Here is a 20408-nt window from a genome sequence, read left to right as displayed (position 1 = left end):
TAACATTTTTTAACACAGGAAAGGCAAAAAGATCATCAGCCTCATAGACTCAAGATTGCAAAGCCAGTAAATCAGAAAGTCTTTTTCATGAAGGAGAATGAGTGGATCATCTGTTTTCATAAATATGAGTGTTGTGTTAGGGGCCTATCATTGTCATCAAAAAAAGTATTGTTGATTTTAGGGTCAAGAGAGCATCAGAAGAATCATCATCAGATTCATCTTGTCCTCGAATTGAGGGGACCTTTTGTTTCATGCCCGTTACAAGAGGAGGAGTGTTTGGGACAACCAGAGCAGGGATGGTGGGAAGGTTCTGAAACATTTTATGTTGTTCTAATTGGGCCTTTTGTAAAGTCTCATCATCTAATTTATATTCATATAATGAGCATTCTGCTTGTTGACGAATATCAGGGGGGCTAGAATTGTCTTGAAATGGCAAGATCATGGCTTTTAATGAGGGCCCACAAGGGCTAGAAATCTATTGGAATATTTTCTCCCAGTCTTGTGGCTCGTTCAACATTTTTTTTTTTAACCCAGTTCCAAATTTTTAAATCGAAACTGTCTTCATCAAGGAAGCAAGGACTATATACAACCACTGTTTGGAGACAAGCCTCTATCTGTTGACGTGAAACCAAAAGTCCTTGAACCTTAAATAAATGATGAAGTAAAGTAGAAAAGTGGTGGGGCTTTCCAGCCGTTTGTCCCATAGCCCCTCAATTACCAACCTCCATAGGTCCTAACAGTCATTCCGTCCACTTGGCAAGGGCATTCACCAGGTCCCTGTTCAGGCGCCAATTGTCACGGTCTTTGTGGACCAGGACCTGGGGACTGGAGTCGACGAGAAGAAGTTACGCAGGGGACCCAAGTCTCGAGTGAAACAAGGGTACTTTATTTGCAGAAACGCATGCTTATATATCTTCAATAAAATGATTACTCAGCCATTAAAAAGAATGAAATTCCACCAGTTGCAACAAAATGGATAGTCCTAAAAGGTCATTGAGGGAGTCACTGAAGGAAATGCAAGCAGGTGCTCTTTCCCATGATCTCAGGCCTGAGACCTGCGTGCAGCTCTGCTCGTTCCTGTTATCCAGGAACTGATAAGGAACAGAGAGTCCTTGAGAAACAGCTCACAAAGGAAGAAAACAATATATTGGATCCCTTAAAGTTGAACGTCCCCTGACAGAGCATGGCATGGCCAAAGAAAAAGAGCATACTTGTAAAAAAAATATGTAATCTATAAGTCAGACATAAATTTTGAGTCTCTTCAAACCATTAAAAAGTGGGGGAAGAGGAAAATGGGCAGACTGTTTAACAGGGTATAGAACTGGGGGTTAATTTTTTTTTTTTAAGAACATTGAGTATATTGCTTTGTTGTATTCATTTTGATTTGGATTTCTCCAATACTCGTGAGATTTTATATAATTATTGAGCAATTGAATTATTGAGAAATTGAATTATTTCTCTTATTTTATGAACTGGTTGCTTAACGCCTCTGCCCATTTTCCTTTTTTCCCCACTTTTTAATGATTTGAAAGGACTCAAAATTTATGTCTGTTGTATAGATTACATACATTTTTTACAAGTATGCTTTTTACCTTTGGCCATGCCATGATCTATGTGGGATCCCAATTCCTCAACCAGGGATTGAACCCTCTGTTTATTTATCTACTCTTGTCAGCGGTATGTACGTTCTTTTAGAGCAGATACCATACAGTGTTTATTCTTTTCTTATACTTCTGGCTTCTAGGACCATGGAAGGTACTTAATAAGAATTTAAAGAATGCTAAAAGTGAATGAAAAATGCATTGAGTAAATATCTTTCCTCAAGTAAGTTTGTCCATTTTTCTCCATTCCAATACAACCGACTCAACTCCAAATTCTTCATAAAATTTTGCTTCACTGATATCACCAAGTAATTCGAGTCCTTTCACTCTTATCTAAAGTCAAGTCTATTTATTATTAATACCATACAACTGTATAGTGAGCAGCCTAAGGTAAGTGAGTTTTATCCTAATTAGATTACCAGATCTTTGAGGAAAGCTTGATGAAAGTGAAAGAGGAGAGTGAAAAAGTTGGCTTAAAACTCAACATTCAGAAAATGAAGATCACAGCATCCGGTCCCATCACTTCATGGGAAATAGATGGGGAAACAGTGGAAACAGTGTCAGACTTTATTTTTGGGGGCTCCAAAATCACTGCAGATGGTGACTGCAGCCATGAAATTAAAAGACACTTACTCCTTGGAAGGAAAGTTATGACCAACCTAAATAGCATATTCAAAAGCAGAGACATTACTTTGCCAACAAAGGTCCGTCTAGTCAAGGCTATGGTTTTTCCTGTGGTCATGTATGGATGTGAGAGTTGGACTGTGAAGAAGGCTGAGCGCCGAAGAATTGATGCTTTTGAACTGTGGTGTTGGAGAAGACTCTTGAGAGTCCCTTGGACTGCAAGGAGATCCAACCAGTCCATTCTGAAGGAGATCAGCCCTGGGATTTCTTTGGAAGGAATGATGCTAAAGCTGAAACTCCAGTACTTTGGCCATGTCATGTGAAGAGTTGACTCATTGGAAAAGACCCTGATGCTGGGAGGGATAGGGGGCAGGAGGAGAAGGGGATGACAGAGGATGAGATGGCTGGATGGCATCACTGACTCGATGGACATGAGTCTGAGTGAACTCCAGGAGTTGGTGATGGACAGGGAAGCCTGGCGTGCTGCGATTCATGGGGTCTCAAAGAGTCGGACACGACTGAGTGACTGAACTGAACTGAACTGACCACATCTTATGGGCTTCCCAGGTGGTGCTAGTAGTAAAGAATTCACCTGGCAATGTAGGAGACCTAAGAAATGCAGGTTTGATCTCTGGAAGAGGGCATGGCAACCCACTCCAATATTCTTGCCTGGAGAATCCCATTGAGACAGGAGCCTGGTGGACTACAGTTCATAGGATCACAAACAGACCTACATGACAGAAGCAACTTAGCATGCACATACTATGTCTTATGCTTTATTTGTATCCATCCTGGGCTTTCTATTCTCTTGGACACAAATGTGGACTCAGTTACTGTTTGCTATAATGAATCATTTAAAAATAATTTTGTTCTCTTTGTAGGAAATTTGCTTGTGATTGTATTTGTGAGTTACTTTGGAGCCAAATTACACAGACCAAAGCTAATTGGAATTGGTTGCATTATCATGGGAACTGGAAGTATTTTGACTGCTTTACCACATTTCTTCATGGGATAGTAAGTGGCTCTATGCTATCAATTATCATTTCCTTGTAAATTAATCATACAATTTTATTTTTTATTTTTAAATAAGTATTCCCCTTAAGAAGAATGTCCACTAAGCATGTATAGAAATGGATTATACTTTCTATGTAATAATTAACTCATTGTTTTATCTACCGTGGCTCTCATTGATATTGAAATAGGAATAGCAATAAATCAGATGCAGTTTTGTAGAAAAGCTTTTTGTGACTTTTTACTATAACATATATTTTATGTCTTTGCCTACAAGATTTTGGTACTATTTAATAAGACCTTATTTACTGACCCCAGGTCCAACTGATCACCACTCAAAAATCAATACCTGAGAGGCAATTGTCGGTAGAAAGGAAACTTTGCTTTTAATCAGAATGTCAGTCAACAATCTGGGGAGAAGATGGACTCCTATCCCTCCAAAATCAATTCCCATGATTCTGTTTAGCCATAAAAGTTTTTGAAGGGAAAAGAGGAGGGATCTTTGAGATTGAGAAAGAGTGTCAAAGTCGTTACCATCCCCCACAGTGGTCAGGCTTGTCAACTTCTTGTGATCTTTCTTTAGAGGTTACCTTGTTCATACAGTTTGTTCACTGAAGAGAAAGCTAGGAAAGAGATCTGGTCATCTGTTAATTACTTAATAGATGATTAATTGATTGATTGATTACATCTTCATTTTTACTTCTTTGATCTGTGGAAGGAATAGACAAGTTAGGTAAGATATCGTGTGATCAAAACATTTGAAAGGTGTGCTTTGGCTGGAGATTGAGTAGCACATGGGGTGCCTGATTTAAAAGTTAGTTACAATGTAGTTTTGCTAAAGTGAAGAGACAAAGGGACCTCCTGCAGAGACCTCTTTCCTGCCAAAAGCTTCTCACAACTTCCCCACTCAACTCACTGCAGTATGGATTTTCCCACTACCATCTGAGTCTTCTACCTGTCTCTGTGTAGTTTAATTAAAGTCAGATACTGATGACATAAAACCAAAAATAGTGATGGCTTAAATAAGATAGGAGCTCATTTTTTACATAAAAAGTTAATGTAGCCAACCTAGGCCTTGACTGGCCTTGACTTCATGGTGTAAGTTGTGGCAATGTTGTTCCTTACAACAGGACAGAAGAAGGGAAGAAGAAGAAGAAACAGAACTCACACAGGCTGAGGCTTAAGGAACATCTTCAGAAGCATAACACTTCTACTGGCTTCAAGCTAGCCAGAACTTTGTTATACCTCACATCTAGATACAAAGTTCTTGGGGAAAAATAGACTTTATTTCAGGCATACATTTCCCAGCGAAAGATCCTAGATTCTGTTACCATAGAAAGGGGAGAATAATGGATATCGAGAGCCAATGAGCAGTTTCTGCTAAAGATATAAATTACTTGCTGCTAAGTCACTTCAGTCGTGTCCGACTCTGTGCGACCCCATAGATGGCAGCCCACCAGGCTCTGCCATCCCTGGGATTCTCTAGGCAAGAAGACTGGAGTGGGTTGCCATTTCCTTCTCCAACGCATGAAAGGGAAAAGTGAAAGTGAAGTCGCTCAGTCGTGTCCAACTCTGCGACCCCATGGACTGCAGCCCACCAAGCTCCTCTGTCCATGGGATTTTCCAGGCAAGAGTACTGGAGTGGGTGGCCATTGCCTTCTCCATAAATTACTTACTCATTATCAATGCCAACAGCCATGCTTTTTTGTTACTATGTTAATTACTCTATTTGATGTTCATAAGGTCTTTCTTCTTCCTGGTACTGTTCCTTCTTATTTCCATCATCTTACTCCCTCTTGATTTATTTCCTCCTTTTGGCTTCTCCATCATACCCACCCTTTCCTTCTGCTTCTGACGCCATACGGTCAGTCTTGCCTAAGTTCCCTTACCAATCTTCTTCACTTTACACTCTACAAGATTTCTGTCAAGTACATGCATTAAATGTAACTATCACTGTACAGTGAGTTTATCTTATACTCAAGATTTATGTAATCAACCACCTCATGGGTATCTCCAGTCTAACATCCTACAAACATTTTCCACCCATATATCCAGAACTGAATTTATCTCTGTGCCAAAACCAGCTCAAATTTTTCACATTCACTCTTTCAGCAGTGATTCACTTATCCACAGAGAGATTCAAACCAAAGTCAAGGATCTCATCTTAGACTTATTCTTTGCTTCAGTATACATGACCAGTGGTCAGCAAATCTTGCTTTTACTGCCTCCTATATGTCAAAGTTGTCCCTTTTTTCTTTCTCATCATCTCTGGCCTGGACTTTCTGCATCCCATCCCAACTTCATTGTAACTCACGTTCTATACTACAGTATTCATTTTACTTTTTGTAATTTTTATTTTAAAAAATTATTTATTTGGCTGCAATGGTCTTATTGCACCACATGAGATCTTTAATACTCATTGCAGTATGCAGAATCTTTAGTTGCAATATGTGAAATCCAGTTCCTTGACCAGGGATCAAACCCAGGCCCCTTGTATTGAGAGCTTGGAGTCTTAACCACTGGACCAGCAATGAAGTCCTATGGTGTTCATTTTAAAAACAAAAATCTTATTATTTTACTCCTACTTAAAACTCCCAATATCCTAGAGCAGTATTTTTCAAAATTCAGATCCTGAAAAACTTGTTGATCAATAAATCAATTCAGATTATTGAGACTAACAATTTTTTAATATGATAGGATAGAATAGAATAGAACAGAATAGAAGAAAACACAGTTATTCCGTGAAACTTTCTTTTTGGTTTTATAAATTTGTGTGTGTGTGTGTGGATATGTATGTATTGTGATTGTGATGCAAAATATATCTCTCACTGTTGGTATAGTCAAAGGATTGAAAGTCTCTTGCCTACAAATTAATATCTAGGTTTATTTGCATATATAGATAACTCATTGATTTGGCTTTGACTATCTTCCCAGTTTCATTTTACACGGCTTCCCATGGTTGAGGACCACACTATAGGTCTAGAGTTTTCCAAATGTGCCATAATATTTTGTTCATAGTGTTTCTACAGCTTTGAGTATTTTTCCTTCTTTGCCTACCTGTTAAACTCCTTTCTATCTTCAAAATTCATCTCTTATGGAATCCTCACTGTGAAGTTTCCTCTAATCCACACCCTTCTCAATATCCAAGCAAAGTTGATCATCTTGCTTTCCTTTACAACAACTCAGGACCTGACATATTAACATTTTTGTATCTTTCATCATATACGTTTATCTTAGAGGATATAAGATATTTTGATAACAAAAGCTGTGTGTTTTATTTCCAGTGATTTGGAGTTGCACATAATGCCTGGCATACAGTAGGTTGCCCTTGGAACTCACAGCGTACCTCAGTATTTTTAATTTATATTGTTTATTGAAGTGTAGTGGATGAATTATAATAGTAACAGGTGCATAACATAGAGATTCATTATTTGTATAGATTATACTCCATTTACAGTTATAAAATGCTGGCTCTATTCCCTGTGCTGTATATCACATCTTAGTATCTTATTCCTTTTGTACCTAGTTGTTTGTACCTCTAATCCCTTTAACCTATTTACTCTCTCTTCCCCCAATCCTCTTCCCACTGGTAACCATTCATCTGTTCTCTGTATCTGTGAGTCTGTTTCTGTTTTGTTATATATGTTCTTTTTATTTTTTTAGGTTCCACATATAAGTGAAAACATACAATCTTTGTCTTTCTCTGCCTGACTTATTTTACTAAGCACAATACCTTTACATCCATTCATGTATTTTTAAATAACAACATTTGTACCTATTCTAGGTCCATCTCTGTTGTTCTAATTAAGTTCTTCCTTATCAAATTGAAGTAGACTAGAACTTTTTAAACTAAGTTTTGAGGAGTCAAGCATATGACTCTGTGTGTGTGTGTGTGTGTCCATGAAAGAAATTCAAGTAAATTATTGATGGAAAATGCAGGTGAATCAGTATGACTGTAAATTAAATTTGAAAGTTTAGATTGTAACCATCTTTGAAGATAATTCAAAGGGATGAATAAATGCACTTAGCAATTTTTTTAAAACTTGAAACCAAGATATTTCATACATTGACCAGAATATAAGAATTCTTAGGATGACAGTAATGTGATAATCCACCTTGCCTGGGGAGTACTGCATGATATTTCTTAGCAAACACTTCTATTTTACTTTGACCTATCATTTCTCCTAACATATAGGCTGGGAAACTGATAAAGAGTATCCTGATAATTTGGAGAAGAGAATGGTACAGTTAAAGGGGAAAATTCCTCTGCATTTCTGGGAAAAGTAAAACTATTCAGTAAATATAGTGATGTTCTTACAGTTACAGGTATTCTAAAGACACCACTTTTAATCCATCAGAGAATTCAACATCAAATTTACCAACTTGTTCGATTAACCAAAATTTGTTACCCAATAGAACGTCATTGGAGGTAGTGGGAAAAGGTAAGAATTGAACTCACACTATTGAATATTACTGTCACAAATAAATATTCTAAAATTTAACAATTATATTACATCTATAAAAACTATTATATTATCTATTAGTAAAGTTTATTTAAAAACAATAAGAAAACATTTTCATGTATGTAAGACAAAATTCATTGTTAATATATAAACAGCTTCTAGAAGCATTAAGAAAAAAGAAATATTTTGATATGAAATTGGCAAAGAAAATATGCAACTGATGTAAAAGAAGAGGATGTGGCATGAATATATTTAAATGTAATTTTACTCATTATGAAAAATGCAAATTATTACACAAATTAAAGATTGTTTACCTACTAAAACACAAATCGCTTTTATTATAGTACTAGTTATAGATTTTGCTACCTATTAGATAGGAAAAGATTAAAAATAAAAAGAAATGAGGTAGAGGGAAAAGCCACATTTTATGTATTATAGAGAGTGTATAAATTTCTCTTTTGGAGGTTAATTTTTAAGATGGTAAAGGACAAAAATATGCATATTTGCTTAAATCAGCAACTGTACTTTTATTGCTTTATCTTAAAGGAAATAATCAGGAATATACAGAAGGATTTATTTATCATTATAATCATGGCATCCCATGGCACTCCACTACTCTTGCCTGGGAAATCCCATGACAGTAGAGCCTAGTGGGCTACAGTCCAGGGGGTTGCAAAAGACTCAGACATGACTCAGCAGCTAAAAACAACAAACAAGGAAAGAGACTGATTAAAGAAATGATGAAACTTATTCAGCACACTATGATGCAGTCATTAAAATCCTGCTACAAGAACATAAAGAATATTAGGCATATTTTTGTGTTCACTAAAAATGTGAAAGATATAAGCAAACATCAGAAGTGGCTCTCTGTGTGGTGGGATTACAGATCATTTTACTTGTTTGCTTTGTGTTTCTCTACATTGTCAAATTCTGTAATGTGACTATAAATCATTCTTACAATTAGAAAAGAACAAAACACTTTAAATGGAATGATTAAAGAGTTGCATTAGTTGAGTTTTTAATAGGAATGCTAAGATTAATGTTTAAAATAAAGCATTCTCTTGTCCATGTAGGTTTGGAAAAGGATTCTGGGTCTTATATGTGGATATATGTTCTCATGGGTAATATGCTTCGTGGAATTGGGGAAACCCCTATTGGGCCCTTGGGGATTTCTTACATCGATGATTTTGCTGAAGAAGGACATTCTTCTTTGTATTTAGGTAATGTACAGAAAAGAGTAGATTTTATGGTTACTTTCCCTGGGTGTAACTTGAAATAACACTGCTCCTCAACTCAGTCTTTTATTTAATGAAAAGTTATTTGGAGAAATATATTAAGTAGTATTACTTTTAAAAATTTAATAAGAACCATGTATTATTGGCATTTGATAAAAATGTTTTATAATGTTTCTAGGTAATTTGCTTGCAGTAACAATGATTGGTCCAATCATTGGCTTTATACTGGTATCTCAGTTTTCTAAAATGTATGTGGATATTGGATACGTGGATCTGAGTAAGTACTCTCAGAACAAGGTAACATGATAATGCTTTTGAAGTACATGACAGCATTCTTCCAAATAAGTGAATTCATTCTTTCAGTGGCTTTTTGCAGACTAATCATCAAAAGTTACAAACAGGAAATGTGTTAATATGTATAATAAAAATAAAACACATCTCCTGTCAACATCAAGTGGTGCTAGTGGTAAGGAATCTGCCTGCCGGTGTGGGAGATGCAAGAGATGCTAGTTCAGTCCTCGGGTCAGGAAGATCCCTTGGAGTAAGAAATGGCAACCCACTCCAGTATTCTTGCCTGGAAAACTCCATAGACAGAGGAGCCTGGGGACCTACAGTCCATGGGGTCACAGAGTCTAACACAATTGAGCACACACATAGCTAGCTAAATCAGGCTTTCACAGCTAAGCACAAAATAAGAAAATTTAAGAAACTTAAGATGACTTCATCCAAAATAATTGCAAATTAATTGCAGGTCTCTCAGTAGGCCCTCTGATGTCACTTACCTGCATTTCTTAGAAAACCCTCTCTATCTACATAGTTTAAAGTCTCTTCTAAAATTTGACTCCTCTTCAGAGAAGCCTTACTTCACCATCTTCTACTGGCACCAAAAGATAAACACCCCTGTTGATCACCAAGAGCAGGTCTTTACTGTAGTCTTTATCACAATGAGCCACAAATATTTGTACACTGATATGCCATCTCACTATATTGTTATAAAGTAATTAGCATTTGGAAATAAGCAAATCAGATTTTCAAATCAGATTTGCACCAGGGCTACATAAAGTAGACCTCACAGCAGTCCAATGATAACCACAATCTTGCAAGTATTTTAATATAAAACTAAAATGTGGGCCTGATGGAATACATTATGTCTTCTATTTTGGATGTGTGAATCATATTCTATGTTTCCATTCATTCACTTCCAGGTTCATCATTGTTTTTACCACCAGGAACCTAGAAGTAAATGGTTATTAAAATCTTTGGAATGATAGTTTTGTAACCTCTTTTCTACAGTCAGAAATTACTACTCATAGTGTTTTAGATACATGGTAATCCCATTTCTACCACTGAAAGTCAAGACTTAATTACATCTTCTCTTAGTCAGTCATGGGTGTGATGTAAACATAATATGGCAAGCTCCAGTGCCAAAGGAACCAACAAGATAACAAGTGAATAAAGAGTGTTAAGTATGATGGTTAAACTTGTAAGAACTGGTGGTGGTGAACTACCCTCTGAACACACTTGAAAATGAATTTATTACTCAGGCTCAACCTATCCTTTTCATGCAGAAATCAGGATCCAGCATTGACAAAATCTACTGATTGGTTTTTAAGAAAATCTAGAAATCCAGATTTCCATTAGAATCTTCCAATTTTTATGATGGTGTGTGAAGCAACACTTCAGAAGGCTGTGTCTAGACAGGTTATGATCTCTCGTTCTTTTGTGTAGACCAGGGATAGAGCACAAAAAAAAATGTTACCAAGGTGACATTTCTGACAGATGATGAATAAGTACTTGGCATATACATGGAGTCTCTGATTTTACCAATCATTTCTAAAGTCTACTAGAGTTGCTGATTATGAAATAATATGAACATGCAAATCAATTTTAAACTCAGATCTATGCATAGTTTAAAACCACTTCAGTAAACAGAATGAATAATTTACTTCTTTATATCAATTCAATGTTTTCTCGTGTTAAAGAGTTTTTCTTATAGATCAAAGAGTAACAATACGATTCTTGTTCTTCAAATTTCTAGGGTGTGTTTGTGTGTGTGGTACTTCCTTATTAGAATGTTTACTTTATACTCACTGAAACAGCTCATTTATACCTGTTTAGATATAGCACATGGACTTCCCTGGTACTCAGAAGGTAAAGAATCTGCCTGCAATGCAAGAGACCCAGCTCGATCCTTGGGTCAGGAAGATCCCCTGGAGAAGGCAACCCACTCCAATATTGTTGCCTGAAAAATTCCATGGACAGAGCAGCCTGGCAGGCTATAGTCCATGGGATTGCAAAGAGTCGGACACAACTGAGTGACTGACACACACAAATATAGCACATACTTTAAGGGAAAATACTATTGAAATAAAATGATTAAATTTTCCCTAAAATTTTGAGTTCAGATTTTGAACTCGGAGTTTCAGTATGTATATATCTTCACCATTATCATCCCCTGTGCTGTCAAAGAGTTGGAAATGCAGGTTCTAGTGGGGAGGTGGGAGAACCTTACTATTAGCTCTGAGAATTTCTAGCAGACTGCTATAAGTTTCATTGCTGGTGATTTCTTGACCTCAGAAGATGATGCCAATATAAGTTTTCAGGCAGTGAGGAGTCATGCCTTCCATATTGCCATCGTTGTAATGCTCAGTCATGTCCAACTCTGTGATCCCATAGACTTCAGTCGGCCAAGTTCCTGTGTCCATGAAATTTTCTAGGTAGGAATACTGGAGTGGGTTGCCATTTTCTACTCCATGGGAGCTTCCCAACCCAGGAATAGAACCTGCCATCTCTTGTGTCTCCTGCACTGGCAGTTGGATTCTTTCCACTGAGCCACCAAGGAATTCCAAAGTTGGCCCTTAAATAGTTTGCAGGCTTTAATTGTTCCACAAGGACAGCTGTTCAGTCATGTCAACACAAAAGCCATCAAGTTCACATAGACTCCATCAATGACAACAGTGTCGTGACTGATTCCTAGACAAGAGCAATCGTAAGATGTCTTTAAACGTTAGACTTACCCTTATTTCAAAAATGAAAATGTGTGAAAAAAAGAAAACATTGTCTCAGAGTGGATGAAACATCATTTACTTTCTTCATCTATGAAGTACAGCAATTATTACCAATATTTCCCCAAAATTATTGCACTTCAAAATGATTTTTGACTGGCTTCTTCTAATTCTTTATTCTAGGCACTATCAGAATAACTCCTAAGGACTCTCGTTGGGTTGGTGCTTGGTGGCTTGGTTTCCTTGCGGCTGGACTAATAGCCATTATTTCTTCTATACCATTCTTTTTCTTGCCCAAAACTTTGAATAAACCAAATAAAGAAAAAAAAGCTTCAGCATTCTCAGTATCTTTGCCTATGAAAAATGAAGAAAAGAGTCAAATGGCTAGTTTGACCAAGACTGGACAAAATGTTACTGACACTGTAACTGGTAAGTATTTCACATTTATAGTCAGTTTGGAGTTGTTAATCCCAGTGAAAGAGAGAGAGAAATATTCCAAAATAACGTCATACTCAAGTCATCTAAAGTGAGTGTTCTTCTGTACTAAATTTGGCTGGATTAGTCTTCTAAGATTCCTACTAAAAAACTTCATAATATTTTCTGAACACATATCAGCTCTGTAGAGAAGAGGATTCGCTTGTGGTCTTTAGCAGGGAGAAACCAGTTAAAGGTTAAAAAACTATCTATTATTAATAAACCAAAGAGTATATAGTCATTTCCAAATTATATAGTGCAAATTATGAGTTAAAAGGACTCTCTCTCTTTTCCTTTCTTGCTTTCTCTCTCGCTTCCTTCCTTCCTTTCTCTCTTTTCCTTCTTTCCCTTCTTTATTTCCCTCCCTCCCTTCCTTTCTTTTGCTTCACAAATGGTACCAGGAATCATATTATGCCCTGATAATAGAGTATTGCCTCTGCTTTTCAAGTATTTAAGTAAAGTGAGGTTGTAACAAGAAGAATATAGACAACAGCCATATAGTGCCTATATAAGGGATTCTGAGTGCCTATAAATTGGGCAACTTTATACTTAGGTGGAGACATGGAGTATGCAGAAGGAAATCAGATCAAGTTTCTTTCTAGATAATTAGAGTAAGATTGTCTTCTTGGTACTTATATAGAAAATATTGCATACCTAAATATTCAAAAATGAAGTAGAAACAAGAGTAGTAGCAAAGAGTATTGGAGTCAGTCATATGAATAAGAATCCTCCATAGCACGGGATAGTGATTTTCCTTTCCAACATAAACTGCCAAAGACTAATAGAGAACAACTTAGGAGCACTAATCTGTGATTGATCCAGCAGCAGTCAGAGCAAGATGGTTGAAACAATGAGATGTTAACAGTGCAGTTTTCAGATCACACAGCCATAGTGGAGCAGTAAGAGTCAAAGCAGAGCAACACCTGAACCCTTGGCAACCTTTCAAGCTAAAGCTGGTGACATTAGAGATTGTTAGTGTAGCCCAAGCTCTCCCTCTGGTTAGCTCTTCCATCTACTCCTTTTAATGTTACTTTCTCCTCTCCATCGCCCTAATCTGAAAGCAGTGGTGTTACTTGTATGGGCTCATGAGAGATTTAATTTTTTGACTACATTGGTGACTTGAAATTGGCCAAATGGGAGAAGTTACCACCACTTACTACCAAAATTGGGAAATACTCAAATCAGGCATTGTGCTCCCAAGAATCGGTTGTTAAACATTTACCAGCACATCACTGAAGAGCTTTTTGAAATTAATATGCACAATAAAAATAGCATCGCATTGAATTTTCATCCAATTTATGCTATTTTCATACTGCAGCAAATTAAATCCATTAAAAGTAGTTGATTATTTAAACCTGTAAGGAACATGGTTGACTGTAAGCCCAGAAAGAATGGGGAGGATAATGAAAATACAAAATTAGAACAATTCTTAATATCATCTATATTATCAACTGTGTTTGCAAGATAGTGACCAATATAAGATAGCAAAGAGCTCCCGCGCTCGCCCTGGATCCCTGCTCGGGCCGGCTGCGCCAGCCCTTATCCCCTACCCCGTGTTTCCCCGCGCGTCCTGAGCACCCGGGCGACACCATGTTGGGCATGATCAAGAACTCGCTGTTCGGGAGCGTAGAGACTTGGCCTTGGCAGGTCCTGAGCAAAGGGAGCAAGGGAGATGTCTTCTATGAGGAGAGGGCCTGTGAAGGCGGGAAGTTTGCCACAGTGGAAGTGACAGATAAGCCTGTGGATGAGGCTCTGAGGGAGGCAATGCCCAAAGTCATGAAGTATGTGGGAGGCTCCAATGATAAGGGACTCGGAATGGGGATGACAGTTCCTATTTCCTTTGCTGTGTTCCCCAGTGACGATGGGGACCTACAGAAGAAATTAAAAGTCTGGTTCCGGATTCCAAACAAGTTTCAAAGCGACCCGCCAGCTCCCAGCGATGACAGCATTAAGATCGAAGACAGGGAAGGCATCACTGTCTATTCCACGCAGTTTGGTGGTTATGCTAAGGCAGCTGATTACGCTGCCCAAGCCGCCCAGCTGCGGTCCGCCCTGGAGAGCACAGCCAAGTACCAGACTGACTTCTACTTCTGCACCGGGTATGACCCTCCCATGAAGCCCTACGGACGTCGCAACGAGGTCTGGCTGGTGAAGAGCAGTGAATGAGTCACCGGCTGTGCCCCAAGCTCCGCGGGGGTCTGCATCTGTGCCCACTTCCCCTGGGAGGAAGCAGCGCCCCCTTGCCGCTCCAGCAGAACCAACTTCCCTTCAGAGCCAGTCACTGCCAATTTCCTGAGATAAGCACGGTCCAGATGCTGAGGCTCTGTTTCTCTTGGTGGGAAATAATGTACCCACGATACACATGCGTCCTTCTAATTGACTTATAGACAATTCAGTGGTAGGCCAGAAAAACCCAGCAGCATTTTTCCAGCTCTCTGGATCCCCTAAAAACAGATTTTTACAAATCATGAAAACTGTATTTTTATTAATCCACGAAGAAGTGTGATTTACGCGTGATCTTTCATATGTAATTCTTAGAAGAGCTTTCTTTAAAAAGAAGCCAAAAATTAAGATCTTTGACTTTAAACAGCTGAAACAAAACAAAACAAAAAAAAAGATAGCAAAGAGGTCCTTCATATGTGCTACTAGGAACAGGTGAAATAACTAACAAGTTTTAGTCAGAAAAAATATATATCTAATTTGAACAGAAATAAGACTAATTGATTAGAAAGAAATAAAGCTTTCAGTTCATTAAAGAAACAATTTGTAAACATGGAGAATCGACCAAAAATGGAGCAATTTCTTTCTGAAATAATCAGCTTAATGTCACTTGAGTTGTTTATTGATCCAGTTATTGAGGTCACATAATGGATCATGATTATGTAGAAGTACAAATGATGTCCAAGTTCTCAGTCACCTCAAAAATTCAAGGATTTGGTGAACCTATATGTCTTATTTCTTTTGATCAAATATCACAACTCACATAGAATGCCTCACAAGTCAATGGTTCTTCCTGATTGGGGAGTCTCATGGAGCACAGTTTAGCATTTTGACTTAATAATTTTAAATATTATTTATCCCTGCTATAAATTTCCATACATCTTCTTCTTTCCTCTTCTATGTCCTTTGCCCTAATCTTTTTTCTTATTATTATAAGCAGATGAAGCTATTTCTTAATTACCATTGAATAGAAGGTTTGATTCTGACCATGTTTGATGGAAACCTTTAGAGTTGTACAGCACAAGATCTTTCAAAGTCCATACCATCCATTTCTCAAGAATGATATCTGGTTCGGTCTTGCTAGACTTTGATACTTTCCACTGTTTTTCTAAGTAGTTCTTTTCACTTTAACTCCCATTGCAGCTGGTTAACCTGGTGATCATAGACTGAAATCACATAATTCTTGCTAGGTACAGAAATTATGGATTTGTTGCACTCCTGTCTGTAGGCACGGCTTTTTGCCTACTGTTGTCATAATGTCATTTGAGACACAATATCTCTTTAATAAAGGTGATTGCTATTACTGCCAGAATTATTGAGGTAGTATTTTATGGTAGAAACTATATACCAGAAAAAGAGTTTTGAGTCCTGGTACTAAATTAACCTTTATGATTTTTGAACCTTAGTATTCTATTTTTGTGAGCTTTGGGTTCATACTATTTTAAGGTAAATTTCTACTTAATAATTATATTATTAATATAATCATTATACTATTAAATGCTAATAAATAAGAGACATTTCATTAGCTTTTGTTCCTTCAGTGCCTAGCATATTACATGGTACCCAATCAAAACCCAAATATTTGTTAAATAAATGAATAAATGAACTAATATGGATGCAGGTATGGTAGAGTGCTATTAGTCAAATATGAGGTGAATAAGCAAGTTGCTATAACAAACAGCATGAATGCTTGATCCCATTTTGGAATAAAATGAACAAAATAAATAGTTCATTTTATTTAGTTTATTCATAAAAATATGAATGTACATATGGAAAGAATGGAAGTAATATATTTTAAGAAAACTGCTGGCAGTAGAATTGCAGATTACTCTGACTTTTTGTGCTATATACTTATGGAATTTTAAGTCAAATTAATTATATTTACCAGATTAAGATATTAATGTATATTTAAGCTGCATTATATTTTCTTTCTTTTGATGTTTTTATAGGTTTCCTCCAGTCCTTGAAAAGCATCCTTACCAATCCCTTGTATGTTTTAACATTATTTTTGACACTGCTACAAGCCAGCAGCCATATTGGTTCTATTACTTATGTGTTCAAATACGTAGAGCAGCAGTATGGCAATTCAGCATCTGAGACGAGCATTTTGCTTGGTAAGACCCATTGTTTATGTTTGCTTTATAAACGATAAACTACTGAGTAAATGAGTTCCAAGTGATATTTTGTTGTGAAGGCAATTTCCTGTTTTATTAAACATAGTTTTCTTTTTTTCAAATTTTATCGGCTCCATCCATCTTGTGATATTACCATTGTTCTGCCTTTGAAGTTGCATGTCATGTTATTTTTTATAATATTATTCCTTTATTTATTGGCTGTGCTGGGTCATTGTTGCAAGGACCTTCTCTAGTTGTGGTGAGCAGGGGCTACTCTTCATGGCAGTGTGAGGGCTTCTCATTGTGGTGACTTCTCTTGATGTGGAGCACCGGCTCTGTGGAGTGCAGGCTCCAGTAGTTGCAGCACACAGGCTCAGTAGCTGTGGTTCCTGGGCTCCAGAGCACAGGCTCAATTGTTGTGGGGTCAGTTCAATTCAGTCGCTCAGTCATGTCCGACTCTTTGCGACCCCATGAATAGCAGCACGCCAGGCCTCCCTGTCCAACACCAACTCCCGGAGTTCACGCAAACTCACGTCCATTGAGTCAGTGATGCCATCCAGCCATCTCATCCTCTGTCATCCCCTTCTCCTCTTGCCCCCAATCCCTCCCAGCATCAGAGTCTTTTCCAGTGAGTCAACTCTTCGCATGAGGTGGCCAAAGTATTGGAGTTTCAGCTTTAGCATCATTCCTTCCAAAGAACACCCAGGGCTGATCTCCTTTAGAATGGACTGGTTGGATCTCCTTGCAGTCCAAGGGACTCTCAAGAGTCTTCTCCAACACCACAGTTCAAAAGCATCAATTCTTCCACACTCAGCCTTCTTCACAGTCCAACTCTCATATCCATACATGACCACAGGAAAAACCATAGCCTTGACTAGATGGACCTTTGTTGGCAAAGTAATGTCTCTGCTTTTGAATATGCTATCTAGGTTGGTCATAACTTTCCTTCCAAGGAGTAAGTGTCTTTTAATTTCATGGCTGCAATCACCATCTACAGTGATTTTGGAGAACTGAAAACTATAAATTTAACTCCTAATAAGGTTCTCAGCCTAATTTTTTTGTTAAAAGAATCTTCATCTTTAACAAATCTTGCAGGACTATGAAATGAAAGTTATAAGGGGAATCAGTTATTCGTGACACCACATACAGGCCTGTTTATCACCTCAGGGCATATGTGTGTTTAGATTAATAAAGAAGAGATATTAATTTAAGTATTCAAATCTAAAGTAGTGGGAAAATTTATAGTAAGTTTTTAAGGATAGGAAATCCTCATTTTAAAGAAATATATAGGATTTAGGTGATAGGATAAAAAGTCTCAGAGTCAGGAAGATGATGCTTTGTTGTAGTTTTCCAGGAAGAGAACAAAAAGTACGTTATAGAAACAATATGTTAGATATACAAATATTCTCAGTCACTGACTTTTGCTACTGGGAAGCTAAACCTTTAGCATTGGCAGGGAGAAATTATTTTTGTCTCTTCCACATGGTACACTAGTCCCCTACCTTCATCCTACACTGTGAGTCTTCTGTTTAAGAAATAACAAGATTGCATTAATTTGGTTGATAGATAGCATTTCACACATAAAGACATTCGGGATAACCATATTAATATAATTACATAATTATGTTTTTTTTCTCTTCTAGGATTCATATCCATACCATCTTTGGCAGCTGGAATGTTTACAGGAGGATTTATTGTTAAAAAGTTCAAGTTTACCTTGGTTGGAATTGCCAAATTTTCACTTTGTGCCCATATGACATCCTTCCTATTTCATCTAATAAATTTTGCACTAATCTGTGAAAACAAATCAGTCGCCGGACTAACCCTGACCTATGATGGGTTTGTATATATCAATATGTCAGTTGCACAATGTGTACTCTATTTAATGTAAGAGAATGTAAGAAAAGCAAGGCAGATACCAATCTTTACTAAACTTTAAGCTGAGAGGACTGTCAATTTATAAATTCTTATAACATTTCTTAAGATCTCAAAAGATTCATTTCTTAAAATCCGTTTTTTCCCTCCTTAAAGAAAAGTTATAACTAACAAATCATTGTTAATCAACTGTACTCCAATATAAAATAAAATTCTTTAAAAAAAATGGACACATAAAAGAAAATCTACATAGTCTGTAATAGTAATAGTTATTACTTATGGGGTGTTTACAATGAATGATAGGAGCTTTTGTCACTATTTTATAGATAAGAAGAGCAAAACTTAGAGAGAGTCACAGATTATATGATTCTGACTCAAATCTGAAGGTTTTGACTCCAAAACTCTTAGTCCTAACTACTACAGTCTTGAATGACTCATGAGAGAAACATAAATGACATTTTCCAAAAGTGACTGAAAAATCTTTATCTGCAGTTAATTTTGATGTTTAACAATTATCTTTATAAGAAAACTCTTATATTGTGCCGAGTTCTCCTCTTATGCAAACCTATTATGTTTTCTGGTATTATCTTTATTAGCACTAGAATTGATATTCTATACATATAATAGCATATTAAGCCTAGAAAACTTCTACTTTTCATTATTATCACGCATTGTGCAGTAGAGCTAGTACTACAGTGAAAAGTGAAAATGTTAGTTGTGTCCAACTCTTTGTGACCCCATAAACCCTAGCCCACCAGGCTCCTCTGTCCATGGAATTTTCCAGGCAAGAATACTGGAGTGGATTGCCATTCCATTCTCCAAGGGCTCTTCCCAACCCAGGGATCAAACCTGGGTCTCCCAACTTGAAGGTAGATTCTTTACCGTTTGAGCCACCAGAACTATGGTCTCTATCCCAAATCAAGGGCAAGCTTCCTGTGCAGCTTTCTTTGTTTGTTTATTGTGGTAAACATCACATAGCATAAAACACACTATTTTAACCATATTTAGCTGTACAGTTTAGTGCCTACTAAGTACATTCATATTTCTATACAAATCTCACCAAAATCCATCTCCTGAATTTTTAACCTTCCTAAACTGAAACGCTGTCCCCATTAAACACTACTTCCCCATTGCCTCTCCCCATGCTCTCCACCCCAAACCTCTGGCCCCTACTAATGTACTTTCTAATTCTATGAAGATTTATTGTCATCTCCTGAATATAACCAACAATTTTGGTTTAGGAAAGTTCACATCAAGTAACAAGCAAAGATCCCTGGATCATAGTTTAGTAACCATGGTTCTTAGCACTGCTTATTGTTGGCTTTGAGCTTTTAAACTCTGGATCTTATAAGGTGTCCATTTGAACCTGTTGAATCTTCCCACATTCACTTAACATCATCTTATTCTCAGAGGCTCGCCAACTTAATCTTGAATTATCTCCCCACTCTGTCCTCGTCCTCTTTGTGGTTGAATATTCCTATCAACTATCACTCACTCTGGTTAATCAAAATACAGAGTACCTAGAACATTGAACTTTAGGGGGGAAAGAACCCTGGAGATTAAACAACCCAACCCTCTTATATCCTCTTCCTTTTCTAGTTGAGACCTGGAGAAACTTTGACTTGTTTGAAAACATCAGTGACTCCAGAATGATGCTACTTCACATATCACAAGTATATAGGTTTTAACCTAAAGCCAGGCCCCTGAAAACAGTACAATAACAGTGCTGTCTAGTCAAAGAAGGCAGCTAGACTTCTATGTGACTTTTAATTCAGTAAAATTGCAC

The 20408-nt window shown here is 37.2% G+C and overlaps 2 protein-coding genes across 2 annotated transcripts in view; both read left to right on the top strand.

Moving 5' to 3' along the window:
- LOC109559603 (solute carrier organic anion transporter family member 1B3) overlaps nt 1–20408 on the top strand; it is a 72250-nt gene that overhangs the window by 38014 nt on the left and 13828 nt on the right. Inside the window, exons 4-10 of the mRNA XM_070789982.1 lie at nt 3107–3239; nt 7557–7678; nt 8773–8919; nt 9113–9211; nt 12123–12368; nt 16583–16747; nt 18391–18586. Of these exons, the coding sequence (XP_070646083.1) occupies nt 3107–3239; nt 7557–7678; nt 8773–8919; nt 9113–9211; nt 12123–12368; nt 16583–16747; nt 18391–18586 (1108 nt within the window). The remainder of the gene's footprint in view (nt 1–3106; nt 3240–7556; nt 7679–8772; nt 8920–9112; nt 9212–12122; nt 12369–16582; nt 16748–18390; nt 18587–20408) is intronic.
- On the top strand, nt 12426–15000 carry LOC109559604 (heme-binding protein 1). Its single transcript, XM_070789992.1, has one exon. The coding sequence runs from the start codon at nt 14004–14006 to the stop codon at nt 14577–14579; it is 576 nt and encodes a 191-aa protein (XP_070646093.1). The 5' UTR covers nt 12426–14003; the 3' UTR covers nt 14580–15000.

Source organism: Bos indicus, chromosome 5, assembly GCF_029378745.1.
Source record: "Bos indicus isolate NIAB-ARS_2022 breed Sahiwal x Tharparkar chromosome 5, NIAB-ARS_B.indTharparkar_mat_pri_1.0, whole genome shotgun sequence".
Classification (NCBI taxonomy): domain Eukaryota; kingdom Metazoa; phylum Chordata; class Mammalia; order Artiodactyla; family Bovidae; genus Bos; species Bos indicus.
This window is presented reverse-complemented; position numbering and strand designations above follow the sequence as displayed.